This window comes from Melozone crissalis, unplaced genomic scaffold (assembly GCF_028551555.1).
Source record: "Melozone crissalis strain CALT ecotype California unplaced genomic scaffold, PUWL_Pcris_2 ptg000061l_1, whole genome shotgun sequence".
In the NCBI taxonomy this organism is placed as follows: Eukaryota; Metazoa; Chordata; class Aves; order Passeriformes; family Passerellidae; genus Melozone; species Melozone crissalis.
In genome coordinates, this window is record NW_026535839.1 from 495,509 (window position 1) to 508,148 (window position 12,640).

Sequence of the window (12,640 nt, forward strand, 5' to 3'; positions counted from 1 at the left end):
GAGCCGGGCACAGCCAGAGGGGCCCGAGGGGCCCCTTCCTGCCCTGCTGGCTTCGGCACGGGAGGCCAGGCACCTCTCGGTACCTGCAATTTGCATTCCCTTTATCAGCTGAATTCCTATCTCGGGACTGCCTGCTCGAACATCCTGATGGATTGCCTAAGGAGAGCAGGAGGGGCAGTTAAGGCCCAAGACCACTCTCCTTACAAACCTTGCTATGTTTCAGCCCTGTGTTTTCAAAGTAAGAGTACTACAAATCTTAGAGAACAAGACTGTAAATCTGAGGATGTCTCCGATAATGCCATCAGGCTGCAGCCACCCCTGCCCTACTCTCAGGATTCTTCAGAAGTACAGTGTGGAAAGGGTTAATGTGTTTTTTCAAAAGTTGCCCCCCCCAGATCATGATTATGTCAAAACAAAATATTTCTGTATTTCTGTAGTCTAGTGGCCATTTAGCTAAACTAAAATGTTGACCAACATCTTCAGGACAATGCCAGGAGCCAGTGACCGCACTCTGTTTCATCTCCAGTTTCCTTGCGCTTGGTGCTGCTTTGCAGCCTGGGCTGGGCTGCCGGGGCTCACGCTGGCAATGAGGGATGCTGCAAGCAGCCTCAGCTCCTCTGCCAGTGGTTCAAAATGACTTAAGCTTTACTGAAGGCAAAGGTGGTGAGTGTTGTTTTTCTTTTTTATGAATTCTTCCCTATTTGTGCTCTGTGATTAGCACTCAGTTTGTATTTTCATCTGATTAGATTAGGAAGGAAACAGAACTGTGAATGGATCCAATGGATCCCAAAGCAAAGTGGAACAGCTTTGTCCTCATCATCCCCAGGAGCTGCAGGGCACAGGGCTGGGGTTCAGTGGCCTCTGCAGCCCTGCTGAGTGTCCATGAGGGTTCAGTGGTCTCTGCAGCCCTGCTGAGTGTGCCAGGAGGGGCTCAGTGGCCTCTGCAGCCCTGCTGAGTGTCCATGAGGGTTCAGTGGCCTCTGCAGCCCTGCTGAGTGTCCATGAGGGTTCAGTGGTCTCTGCAGCCCTGCTGAGTGTCCATGAGGGTTCAGTGGCCTCTGCAGCCCTGCTGAGTGTGCCAGGAGGGGCTCAGTGGCCTCTGCAGCCCTGCTGAGTGTGCCAGGAGGGGCTCAGTGGCCTCTGCAGCCCTGCTGAGTGTCCATGAGGGTTCAGTGGTCTCTGCAGCCCTGCTGAGTGTCCATGAGGGTTCAGTGGCCTCTCCAGCCCTGCTGAGTGTCCATGAGGGTTCAGTGGCCTCTGCAGCCCTGCTGAGTGTCCATGAGGGTTCAGTGGCCTCTGCAGCCCTGCTGAGTGTCCATGAGGGTTCAGTGGCCTCTGCAGCAGCCCTGCTGAGTGTCCATGAGGGTTCAGTGGCCCCTGCAGCAGCCAGGGCTGAGTGTGCCACGAGGGCACAGAACGGCAGCACCTCCAGAGCACATAAAAGCCTCAGCCACTCTGCGCCAGGCAAGTGGATGCCACATGCCTCCTTCCCGGGGGAAGAGGGACCTTCAGACTGTTTTTAGCTCCTGGAGGGCAGGGAGAGGGGGTGCCTCTTACAAGCTGCTACAGATTATAGATCTGAGCTGGCAGCTCACCCTCCCACCCACCCACGAGCACGGCGCCCAGCGCTGCTGCTGAAAGGGGCCAATGCGGCCCTGCCTGAGTCTGCAGACCCCAAGGCCAGGGTGGGAGTGCCCTCCTGGCACGGGATGGATGCCCACCGCTCCTGGGGGCAGTGCCCGCTGGCCGTGGGCTCTGAGCGCACTGCGGTGCCCGCGGCAGAACCCTGCACTCTCAGTAAATAACTTGTGTTTGCCTCAAGACATAATTAGGCCAGCGTGACTCTGCAGGGATGTGCAGGCTGTGGGGACCTGCAGCCAGCAGAGAAAGAGCCACTCTGAAATGTTCCACCTCTCAAACCGATGCTGGTGTCCTGTGCTGGGCAGCAGCAGCGGGCACCACTGCCCTGCTCCATGCCCACCCCACAGGGACAGACCCCGGGGCAGCTGCATGGCTCAGGCTTTCTTTTCCTTTTTCCCCTTCATGAGGTACATACACACCAGCTGGAGGGTGGAGGCCAACACTGAGACCCCATCTACACTTCATAAAGAGGAGGGGTGAGGGGAGCTGCTTATTAAGCTCACAGAGGGTTGGATGCTGTGTTTTGCCATTACAGTCTTGTGCAGTCTGGCTGTTGGGCACTGTTCAGCTGATTCTGAAGTAGCTGGAGCAGAGTGGTGCCTACCCAGAAATAGAAAAGTATTTTTAAATTAAATTTATTCACTGATTTTCATGAAGACAGATTGTTGTGTGTTTGTTGAAGTGTCATTAGGAGTAGTTGGCGGTGGAACCAGGCTGAGCAGCAGTGAGAGGATGGACGTGTCCTTCCTGTGACTGGGGAGGTCACCCAGGCCACCTGCTTCTGCTCCGCCTCCTCTTCCTCCTGCTGCTGCCTGGTCCCTGCACCTGGCAGGAATGGAGCGGGGTGATTGAGGCTGTGAGCCCGTGGGGCAGACACAAAACCGGCTCTGATACCTCTGAGCAGCACGGCCCAGGGCTGGAGCCTCCCCACAGGGACAGCCCAGGAGCTGCCTGTGAGCCCTGGCCCTCAGCAGGCAGTGCCCAGTGCCCCCACCAGCCCTGGGCCTTCTGCCACACTGCTCCTTTTCCCTGCAGTGCAGAGAGAGCCACGGAACACCAAGCACAGCATCCCGCTTCTCTGGGATCTGCTCATCAGCGCTGAACTTGCAGGGATGCAGCTCAAGTTCAATTCTCCGAGACAAGAAGTAGCATGGACCTGAGCACAGGCCTCCAGAAGCTGCTCTCCGTGTAGGTTTGACAGCAGAAAACAGCAGGCTCCAGTTACCTAATTAAACACATGGAAATGGCCCTGCTGCTTGCAAGGCTGCGTCACTCCAGGGCCCCCAGGTGCTTGTGGCCACCAGTGAGTGCTGCGGGCAGGAGCAGCTATAAATCCTGCTGCCCTGCAGGCCCCGGCCCCAGGAGGGGATGGTGCAGAGCAGGAGGGGCGGCTTGGAGAGGTGAGCACTGGCCAAAGCACGGCAGGTGCTGCTGCTTTACTGCTGGGGGACAGGCTGGTTCAGCTGCTGGCTCTGGGTGCACTGTGAGCTCTGGGGGCTCAGCCTGAGTGGGCTTCTCCCACAGCTCTGGCTTGCGGAGTAGGGCTGCCTGTGGGAGGAGGTCTGGGAGCAGCACCAGGCTGCTCCTGAGCCACTGAGAGCACACAGGGGGCCCGGGCCCTTGTGGTGGAGATGCCCTGTGCTGGCAGAGCAGGGTCCTGCCGTGTCTGCAGGGCAGAGCAGCGCTCTGGGGGCTCACTTCCATCACCAGGTGGGTTTGTCCGGCAAAGGGCCGTTTCCCTGCCCGTGTGCTCCGGGTGGGCAGTGCCCCTGTGCCCTGGCCAGTGCCCGGGCTCTTCCTTGCCCACTGCACACCTGTTCTCTGGGCTTGGTCCCAGGCTGTGCTGCTGCTCTCAGGAGAAGCCCAGGCAGAGTTGTGTCTGTAGATAAAAGTCAGCACCTGGGAATTTCCCTCTTTGAAGCTCTTTTTCCTGTTTTCCCCTTTGTTTCTTTGTGACCTCAGGAATTTTGTGCTTACCTGGGTAGGGGCAGAGTGAGCTGGCTGCCATCCCGAGCCTGCGGCTCTCCCGGCCGTGCTGGGTGTCTCCGCTCCCGCTGACTCCAGCCTGCAGGAATGTGCAGCGGGCCCTGCCTTCTGCGGGCACGGGAAACTCCTGAGCTCCCAGGGCTCCTGGCCACGGACTCCCGTGGGCTCACGGTGAGTGTGAGGGTGTGTGCGTGCAGCTCTGCCTCTGTGCACCCTCACGAGTTGTGAATGCAGCTCACGGGAGGGTTAAACTATCCAGAACTTAAAATAACCTCTGACATTGGCAATTTGTGAAAACAGCAGGCTGAGCACAAAAGGAAGCCCTGTCAGCTCCTGCGTGAGGGCAGGTGATGCAGCATGACATCACTCCTTAGTTCAGCTCTATTTAGGCGCTCAGGACTCCCGAGGAGGTGTTGGATGTTTGCATCAAAGGCTCAGCCCGTGCTGGCCGTGCCTGCGGCGTGCAGGGGCTGCTGCTCTCCGCAGCCCTGCTGCTCCATTCCTGCCGTGTCCCGGCCCCGATGGCAGGCTGGGGGTGCTCTGATGGCAGGCCAGAGCCCTCTTTGGAGCAAGGATTTGGATGCAGGAAGGATGTTTGGGAACGCTTGTGATGGGGGTTGCTGACTCAGGGCTGACAGTGAGCAGTCAGCTTCTGCTTGCCTTTGATGGCTGCAGGAGCTCAGAGTGATCTCTCGGGAGGGGAACACATCGAGCCCCCAGCCCTGAGACCGGGCTGCTGGGCTGTGCCCACCCACCCACCCTCTGCAGGAGCCGGGGCTGTGCTCTGACTGGGAGGGAGGACAACTCCCGCTTCAGCTCCTTGGATTTTCACAGGATCTGTGCCTGCTCCTGTATTTCCCAGCAGGAACCACCCACCTGGCCAGCACTTCCAGCATGTCTGTGTAAGTCCCTGGCAGAGGATGATGGTGGCCAGGAATGCCAAAAATGCTCGGTGTGGGTCAGGTTGCTGGAGACAGACTTTAGTGCCTCCTGATCTGAACATCAGAGCTCACCCTGAGCCAGTCCTGCAAGGTCTTCCATGATTTGGAAACAGTGGTGTTAGGACAGTGAGTGCCAGGGCTGCTTGGCAGGTGCCACGCACCGCAGCTCCTGTGTGCTGCTCTTTTGTGCCTGTTTTCTGCTAATCCAAACAAATCCAGTGCATCTCTGTAGGGGCTGCAACAACGACCAGGCTGATTTGGGGGAGTGCATCAGGTAGCTCTGAGGTCCCTCCTACCCTGGGGATCCCAAACCAAACCCTGCACATGGCACAGCCAGCCCTGAGCGCTGTATCACCTGTCAGGTCTGGCTGGGCAGCTCATATTTTAAAACTTCAACACCATTTAAAAATTGTTCATTTAAAAATGTGTTGTTTAATGTCAGATAAAAGATTACAGGTGTTCTGAGCTGCTGGCAGATATCAATTGGAGACAGCTGGAAGCAGGCCTTGGCTCATGTGGACAGGTTTGTACAAAAGAGTGCCAGCTGAGACTGTCTCAGTGCTGCTGAATAGGAAACTCCCGAGCAGTAGTTAGCAGAATACTTGTGTTTTTTGAGGTTCACTTCTACCTGCAGATGCCAGTATCTTCTGGCACAAGGGATGATGAAATGCAGGTGCAGGCTGCCAGGCCAGAGGGAGGGGTGGCTGTGCTAGCTGTCTGTGACCGCCCTCCCATGCTCTTGGTGTCACATGGGGTGTTGGGACATGTCCTTGGTGTGCTGGCACCTGGCTCTTGGCTGCTGTGTGCTTGTGGAGATGTGAGCAGGGCTCTGCTGCAGCTGAGAGCTCGATGCTCATCCCTGTCCTGCTCCCTGTGCAGGGCAAGGAGGGCAGCAGGGCCTGCTCTGAGGGAGCACAGCACAACAAAGCCTTTTCCAGCAAAGCTTGTAGGTGGAAACACGCCTTCAAAGCGCAGCTGCCTGTGGCTCCTCTCTGGGCCCAGCTTTGGTGATCCAGTGCTGCAGTGCTCCAGTGCTGTGCTGCTCAGGGCAAGGGCTGGCTCTGTGCTCTGCAGTGGCTCCTCTCTGGGCCCAGCTTTGCTGCAGTGCTCCAGTGCTGTGCTGCTCGGGGCAAGGGCTGGCTCTGTGCTCTGCAGAGCCCCCAGCTGCCCCATCCTTCCTCCCCTGCTGCGGGGGGAGCACGGGCCCCACGCTCGGGAGACACATGTCATTGAAATGCACTGGAACGGAGTCTGAAGTCAAATATAGTGCTGTGATCATCTAGGTCGTGCAGCTTAATGACTTCACTGTTGAATGCTAAATTATTTTTGTTGCATTTTTAGTAAGGCTCGTGCGGGCTGTGGGAAACAAACCCCCGCTGGCCCCGGAGCTGCGGGGCCGTGTGGGCGGCGGGGGCTCCCGCGGCCGCCCGTGCCGGGGCTCCCCCCGCATCCCGCCCGTGCCGGGGCTCCCGCACCTCGCACCCCGCGGCCGCCCGTGCCGGGGCTCCCGCACCCCGCATCCCGCCCGTGCCGGGGCTCCCGCACCTCGCACCCCGCGGCCGCCCGTGCCGGGGCTCCCCCCGCATCCCGCCCGTGCCGGGGCTCCCGCACCCCGCATCCCGCCCGTGCCGGGGCTCCCCCCGCATCCCGCCCGTGCCGGGGCTCCCCCCGCATCCCGCCCGTGCCGGGGCTCCCGCACCCCGCACCCGCCCGTGCCGGGGCTCCCCCCGCATCCCGCACCCGCCCGTGCCAGCCCCGCACGCTGCGGGCTCCGGGGGTCGCGGGTGGTGCTGGGGATGGCCTCATCAAACACCACCCGGGAAATCCCCGTTTGGATATTTAATGTGGGAGTACTGACTCGGGATGTTGAGAACAGCTCAGAAATGTGGAATGGCCCCTTAGGGAACTTCTCTTTTCAGGAGTCACCAGCGCACAGGCACAAAGGAGCGAGGGGTGACACAGCCAGCTCTGTGTCCCGGCCCTGGGGTGGCACGGGCAGCAGTTGGCACGGGCTGGCCGTGCCCGGCCGAGTCCTGCGGGGCAGGGGCTGTGCCAGCAGCACAGTCTGGACTGAGCTGGGGCAGCACCTGTGGATAACTGTACTGCCACCGTGGCTCTGCTCGGCTCGCAGCGGTGCTCCCGCTCTGTTCTCTCACTGCTGCTTTGAACTGCCTTTCCTGCCTCATTGTTCCCTCAATCAAAGGAAAATGAGCTCCAATTGAGGTATCTCACAGCGCGATTTGTGTCGGGCTGTGGCCGCTGGGGACCCTTTGAAGAGCAGCAATTCCGAGGCTGGATTCGGCGGGTTCACAGGGGAAGGGCTGGATCCGCCTTCCAAGGGAATCGGCAGGAGCCCGGTGCGGCTCATGCAAATCCGAGTTTCTATACAAAGCGGGGTTGTGGGGTGGGAAGGAGCCTGGCGGCAGCGCTGCAGCGCGGCTGAGGCCATGCAAATCCCAGGTTTCATACCAAGCGGGGTGGGAGGGAGCCTGGCTGCAGTGGGGCTGAGGCCATGCAAATCCCAGGTTTCATACCAAGCGGGGTGGGAGGGAGCCTGGCTGCAGTGGGGCTGAGGCCATGCAAATCCCAGGTTTCATACCAAGCGGGGTGGGAGGGAGCCTGGCTGCAGTGGGGCTGAGGCCATGCAAATCCCAGGTTTCATACCAAGCGGGGTGGGAGGGAGCCTGGCTGCAGTGGGGCTGAGGCCATGCAAATCCCAGGTTTCATACCAAGCGGGGTGGGAAGGAGCCTGGCAGCAGTGGGGCTGAGGCCATGCAAATCCCAGGTTTCATACCAAGCGGGGTGGGAGGGAGCCTGGCTGCAGTGGGGCTGAGGCCATGCCAAGGGCGGCTCCAGGGCCAGGAGCTCTCCCAGGCGTGCTCAGACCTGCTCTCTTGGGGCAGGGAACATCTTATACTGTCCTTGTGCTGAGGCTTCCCGCAGCCCAGGGGACCCTCAGGGCGGGTCTGTAGTGACAGAAACTGCTCGTGGTGGCTCTTTGGTCTGTGGAAGGGCTGTGCAGTGGAATTATTAGCAGGCACCTTCTAAAGTGTCATCCTAGGATTTCATTAATAAACTTTTAAAAGATAATGAATTAACCTATTGAGAGCATTAAGCTTTAACAGTGCTGGGTTTGAGCTGAAAGAAGTTAAATGAAGCCTCTGCCTACATCCTGCCAAGGATGAGTCCCTCTGGATATGTAGTGGTGGATATGCACTAAAATCTTGTAACTCAAAAAAAAAAAAAAAGGAGATTCTAACTCCTGTTGGGGACCTACGTGATTCAAGTAGGTGTTGGGAGATGTTTAAAGCCCAGACAGCAGTTACCTGGAGATGTGTTTGTACCACACGTGCTCTTTATTTTACCCCCTAGAGGTCAGAGGAGCTCGAGGTGCCCAGGCAGGGATGGGCACAGGACCCAAACCCTCAGTGACAGAGACCAGGCCAGTGAGGCCCCACTCTGGGTGACAGGGGCATCTCTGAGGATGGGCTGTCCTGGGATGGGTCTGGGTCCCAGGCTGCCTGGACACGGAGGTTTGGCAGTGCTGGGGAAAGGAAGATGCATGAGTGACAGTCTCCTAAAATTGAGAACCAAACCCAGAATGGTCCAAAAGGCCCTAAAAGGCATCAAGAATTACAAATAGGGATTGCGCATTAACGAGAGAATATCTTAATTAGATCTCGCAACCTGTAGAGGAATGCATTAGATGAAAATGAAACTGAGCTTTGTGCTCTCAGGGTTTCATTGTGAGAATGGGAGAGGAATTATTCACATTTGCAATTTGTGAGGCTGGATTGCTTTTTCTCTGAACTTGTCTTTTTAACTTTTTACCTTGTCAGAGAATTATGAAATGCTACTGGGATGATGTATTTGGGGTAGTTCTTATCACAGCACGTGGCAGAAGCATTTCCATGGTTTCAGAAACATGGGTAGAGTTTCCCATTTAATCCTCTCCTCCCAGGTTAACTCCTTTCTTGCTGCGGTGTCCAGCCTGGCCCCCACTCACCAACCTGCTTTTGACTTCACTACCAGTGATATTTTCTCTTTGTGGGTTTCCATCAATATTTAATGCAGCGGTGTCGGTTTTGCCGTAAGATGAGAGGATCTACTAGAGACCTTGAATTATACATCCCGTGTGGGGGGAGGCTGGAAGCGTTTTCTTTTGGGCCCGGGCTCTTGGCGCCGATCCGCAGGAGCCGCAGCCGGAACCCAGAGATGGAGGAGCCCCAGCAGCAGCAGCCCGAGGAGGAGCGGCCCCGCAGGGTGAGGTTCCGCATCTCCTCGGCCGGCAGCGGCCGGCTGCTCAAGCAGGTGTACGAGGACGGGCAGGAGCTGGAGCCGCCGGCCGAGGAGCGCTCGCGGCGCTTCCTGCGCCACAGCTTCGAGCCCGAGGAGCCGCTGTGCGGGCCCGGGGAGCTGCCGGGGAGCGCCGAGAGCCTGTGCTGGCCCACGGCCCTGACGGCGCGCAGGATCAGCGTGCTGAGGGAGAGCCAGCACCAGGGCCTGCTGGGGAGCGCGGGCCTGCTCCGCGACTGCCGCCCGGGCAGCGGCCTGTGCGAGGTGAGTGCTGTCCTCGGTGTCCCTGACAGCCTCTGTGGGGTGAGTGCTGTACCCCTGACTGACCCTGTGGGGTAAATACTGCCCTTGGGTGTCCCCTGCCAGCCTCTGCGGGGTGAGTGATGTCCCCTGACCCTGTGGGGTGAGTGCTGCTGTGCCCCTGACACCCTGTGCAGGGCAAATAGTGCCCACAGTGTCCCTCTGCCAGCCCCTGCAGTGTGAGTGCAAGTGCTGCCCGTGGCTGTGCTGTCCCCCTGCCAGCCCTGCAGGGTAAGTGCTGCCCGTGGCTGTCCCCCTCTGGGCTCAGCTCTGGGGTAAATCCTGCTTGGAGCCTCACACCGCAGCCTCATTCACACAAAACTCTTCTGTCAGGCCAGGACTTGAAAAGGGTGCTTGTGAATCTCCAGCCACTGTTCCAGGAATTCTGTGTGCTGAATATGCCACGTGTGGCAGGATCCTCAGGGTCTGCAGGAGGGAACAGCATCTGCCAGCTGTGCTCTGGCTTCTCCTGGTCCTGATCTGCATGTGTCCATTGGGTAGAGTAAAAGACAAAATTTCCTTACCTATTGATATCTGTACTTGGGAATCCTACTGCATCTAGATCAGTCAAATGTAAGGAGGATGTTAAATTAATGAGATAGATTTAAAATATTAAAGTTGTGTGACTTTGGCTGGCAGGAAGCCAGTGCTGCCATCAGAGTGCCAGGTGTCTGCATGCCCTGGCAGCCAGAATTCCTCCTTGGCTACTTTGACAATCCCAGCTTAGTTTCACTGGCTATTTTCTTAACATATGACTTATGCCACTGATAGAGAAGTGCTTCTTTAGTCCTTATAAAGGGGCAGTACCTGCACAATATGTGTAAATACTTTTTATGGATTTGAACACACTGAGAGTCTGTTAATTCCTGGTGCTCATCAAAGCTGTGCGTGGGAAACCCAGGTGGCTGCGATTTGACACACTGGACATGCAGTTTGCCTGCAAACATCAGACCACGATGAATCTCTCCTGCCCGAGCACAGTGCACTGCTGTGATCTTATCCAGCCCGTTCATTTGTTTTGCATTCCTGGGTAATGCTCCTGTTCCTCCCCAGTGTCCCCAGCCACAGATACCTGGGGTGACCACGCTGTCCAGTGGCAGCTTGTGCTGCACCCACATGCACTTGGTGCTTGCAGACACCGTGTCTGTGACACACACGAGGCTCTCCCCTCTGCAGGTGGGCAGGACTTGTGCTCACCTGCCTCCCCCTCGTGCTCCTCCCCACGGGGAGCAGGAGCCCCAGTGCCAGGAGAGCACAGCCACCGCAGCAGCTGGTGTGGCTCAGGGCATTTTGTAGGAGAACGTCTCCTTCTGCGTGGCCTCCTGACACAGACACTTAGAGTGCCTGTGAAATATGAAGAGGGTGTAAAACAATAGGCCCCAGTAACTCCATATGACACCAGGGAGGAGGGACCAGGTCAGCAAAGTGCTGCTCTCAGGGGAATGTTTGACCAAGTTTAGCTTTAAAATGACTAGAAAAAAAAATACAAATTCACCCAGTTGGGCTGTACCTCCACCAATTTGCTGGATGCTCTGGGGGTGGTCAGGGCAGCTGGCCTGGTGCAGGGGACGCTCTGCTGGAAGCTCAGGGACCACCAGTGTTTGCAGAGTGCATTTATACTGGAGAGACGCTGACAACTTCCTTCTTCAGGCTTCCCCAGTTGTAGATTTTGGCAAGATCATCATCTACACCAATAACCTGAAAATCATCCGTGCACCGATGGACGAGAAGGAGCTCATGAGAAGAATGATCCAGACTGAGGGAATAAATGACTGGACGTTCGTGTACCGGGAGAAGAAAGAGCGACTTGGTGGTGGGCATAAAGCAGATGTGGAGAATATGGTCACGTGCAACCAGCATGTGCTGGTAAGAGAAAGTGGAAAGTGCTTTTTCCCCACAACCCTGCTCCAACCACCCAAGCCCCATCCATTTCTGTATCTGGCTCCCAGCTAAGTTTGGATAAAAAGCAGCACTCTGTTTCCCTCAGGAGATAACGACCAACACTGCGCTGAGATCCTGCTCTGGGGACAGTGCTGGCTCCAGGTGCTCATGTCTCCCTCTGATTTCTTCCCCTGGAGATGGCTGGCATTTACAGGGCTTGGCTGGGCTCCATCCCTGGTCACCCCTCCCAGTGGGATAAGAGCAGGCCAGAGTTTCTCCAGCCTGACAAGGCTAAACACAGCTGCTCTGTGGCTGAGACTGCTTCAGGCTAAAATTTTAGTATCAGCTGAAATAAGGTTGTGCCTTACATTTGCTTTCTCACGGGGGAGACTTTGTTGGTCAGAATCCCAATTAGTCTGACCATGATTTGATCCCACAAAACCTAATGCTGTCATGTGGAGCTGATAGAGTTTCATGGAACTGAGCGTGGGTCACTGCGGTCCTTCTGCTGCCAGGAACTTCAAGGCGGGATTTGAAAGAGGGTGCCTGGCACAGTGGGAGAGAGGCAGGCACAAAGCACAGCTCAAAAGAAAGTGTGCGTGGTGATGATGAGGGATTTGGGCAGAGAGGGTGACGAGCAATCCCTGAAGAAATGAAGTGTGGCTCAAACCTGAGGCTACAGAGTGAAATGGTGCGATAAGAAATGGCAGGAGGATGGGTGGAGCTGTGCAGAGGAGAAAGATGAGTTTGGAGTATTGTGTTATAAGCCCAGTCACACTAACTGCTCATTTTCTAGCAGCAGCCACAAATTGTCCCCAAGCACGTGGAAGCCTTTTTCTCCAAGTCCTTGCTGTGGAGAACTGATTGTCATGGCCAGAGTGGTGTGTCAGGAGCAACCGTGATGGCAAAGGCTGGGAGAGAGAACTTCCCTCTTCCAACAACGTCCCCGACTTTGGTATCTCCCACCCACTAACAAGGTTTTTCTGTGTCTGCTGCAGGAGGGCTATGCTGAACACTGCTGCTCCCAGTGCAGAGGCTCGGGCTGTGCTCCCTGCTCGCTGTGCCACGGCAGCAAGTTCTCCATGCTGGCAAACCGATTCCGGGAGTCCTACCGGGCGCTGCGCTGTCCGGCGTGCGACGAGAGCGGGCTGCAGCCGTGCTGGGTGTGCGCTGCCTGAGCCGGCCCGGGCCGCCCGCCCGCGGGGGGACGGGGTTAACGGGGGGGAAGGTGCTCTGGACATGGGGGAAGGTGCTCTGGACACGGGGAAAGGTGCTCTGTACATAGGGAGCACTCTGGACATGGGGAAAGGCGCTCTGTACATAGGGAGCACTCTGGACATGGGGAAAGGCGCTCTGGACGTGGGGGACACTGTCCATGGGGGAAAGGTGCTCTGGACGTGTCTCACTGTGGGTGTGAAGCTGCTCCTCCGAGCAGGAGAGGGACAGCGTCAGCGCCTGTCAGGTGTGCAGGTGGTACCTGTGCAGGTGCGGCCAGTACTGGGACCAGACTGTACCAGTGCAGGTGCACAGTCACTGCTGGTGCCAGTGCAGGTGTGCAGGTGGTACCTGTGCAGGTGCGGCCAGTACTGGGACCA

General features: G+C 57.3%; 1 protein-coding gene across 1 annotated transcript; it reads left to right on the forward strand.

Moving 5' to 3' along the window:
- Window positions 1–8,783: 8,783 nt before the first annotated feature.
- GRXCR2 (glutaredoxin and cysteine rich domain containing 2) lies at window positions 8,784–12,223 on the forward strand. Its single transcript, XM_054288225.1, has 3 exons — window positions 8,784–9,128; window positions 10,815–11,030; window positions 12,044–12,223. Exons 1-3 carry the CDS (start codon window positions 8,784–8,786, stop codon window positions 12,221–12,223), a joined length of 741 nt encoding a protein of 246 aa, XP_054144200.1.
- Window positions 12,224–12,640: the final 417 nt, after the last annotated feature.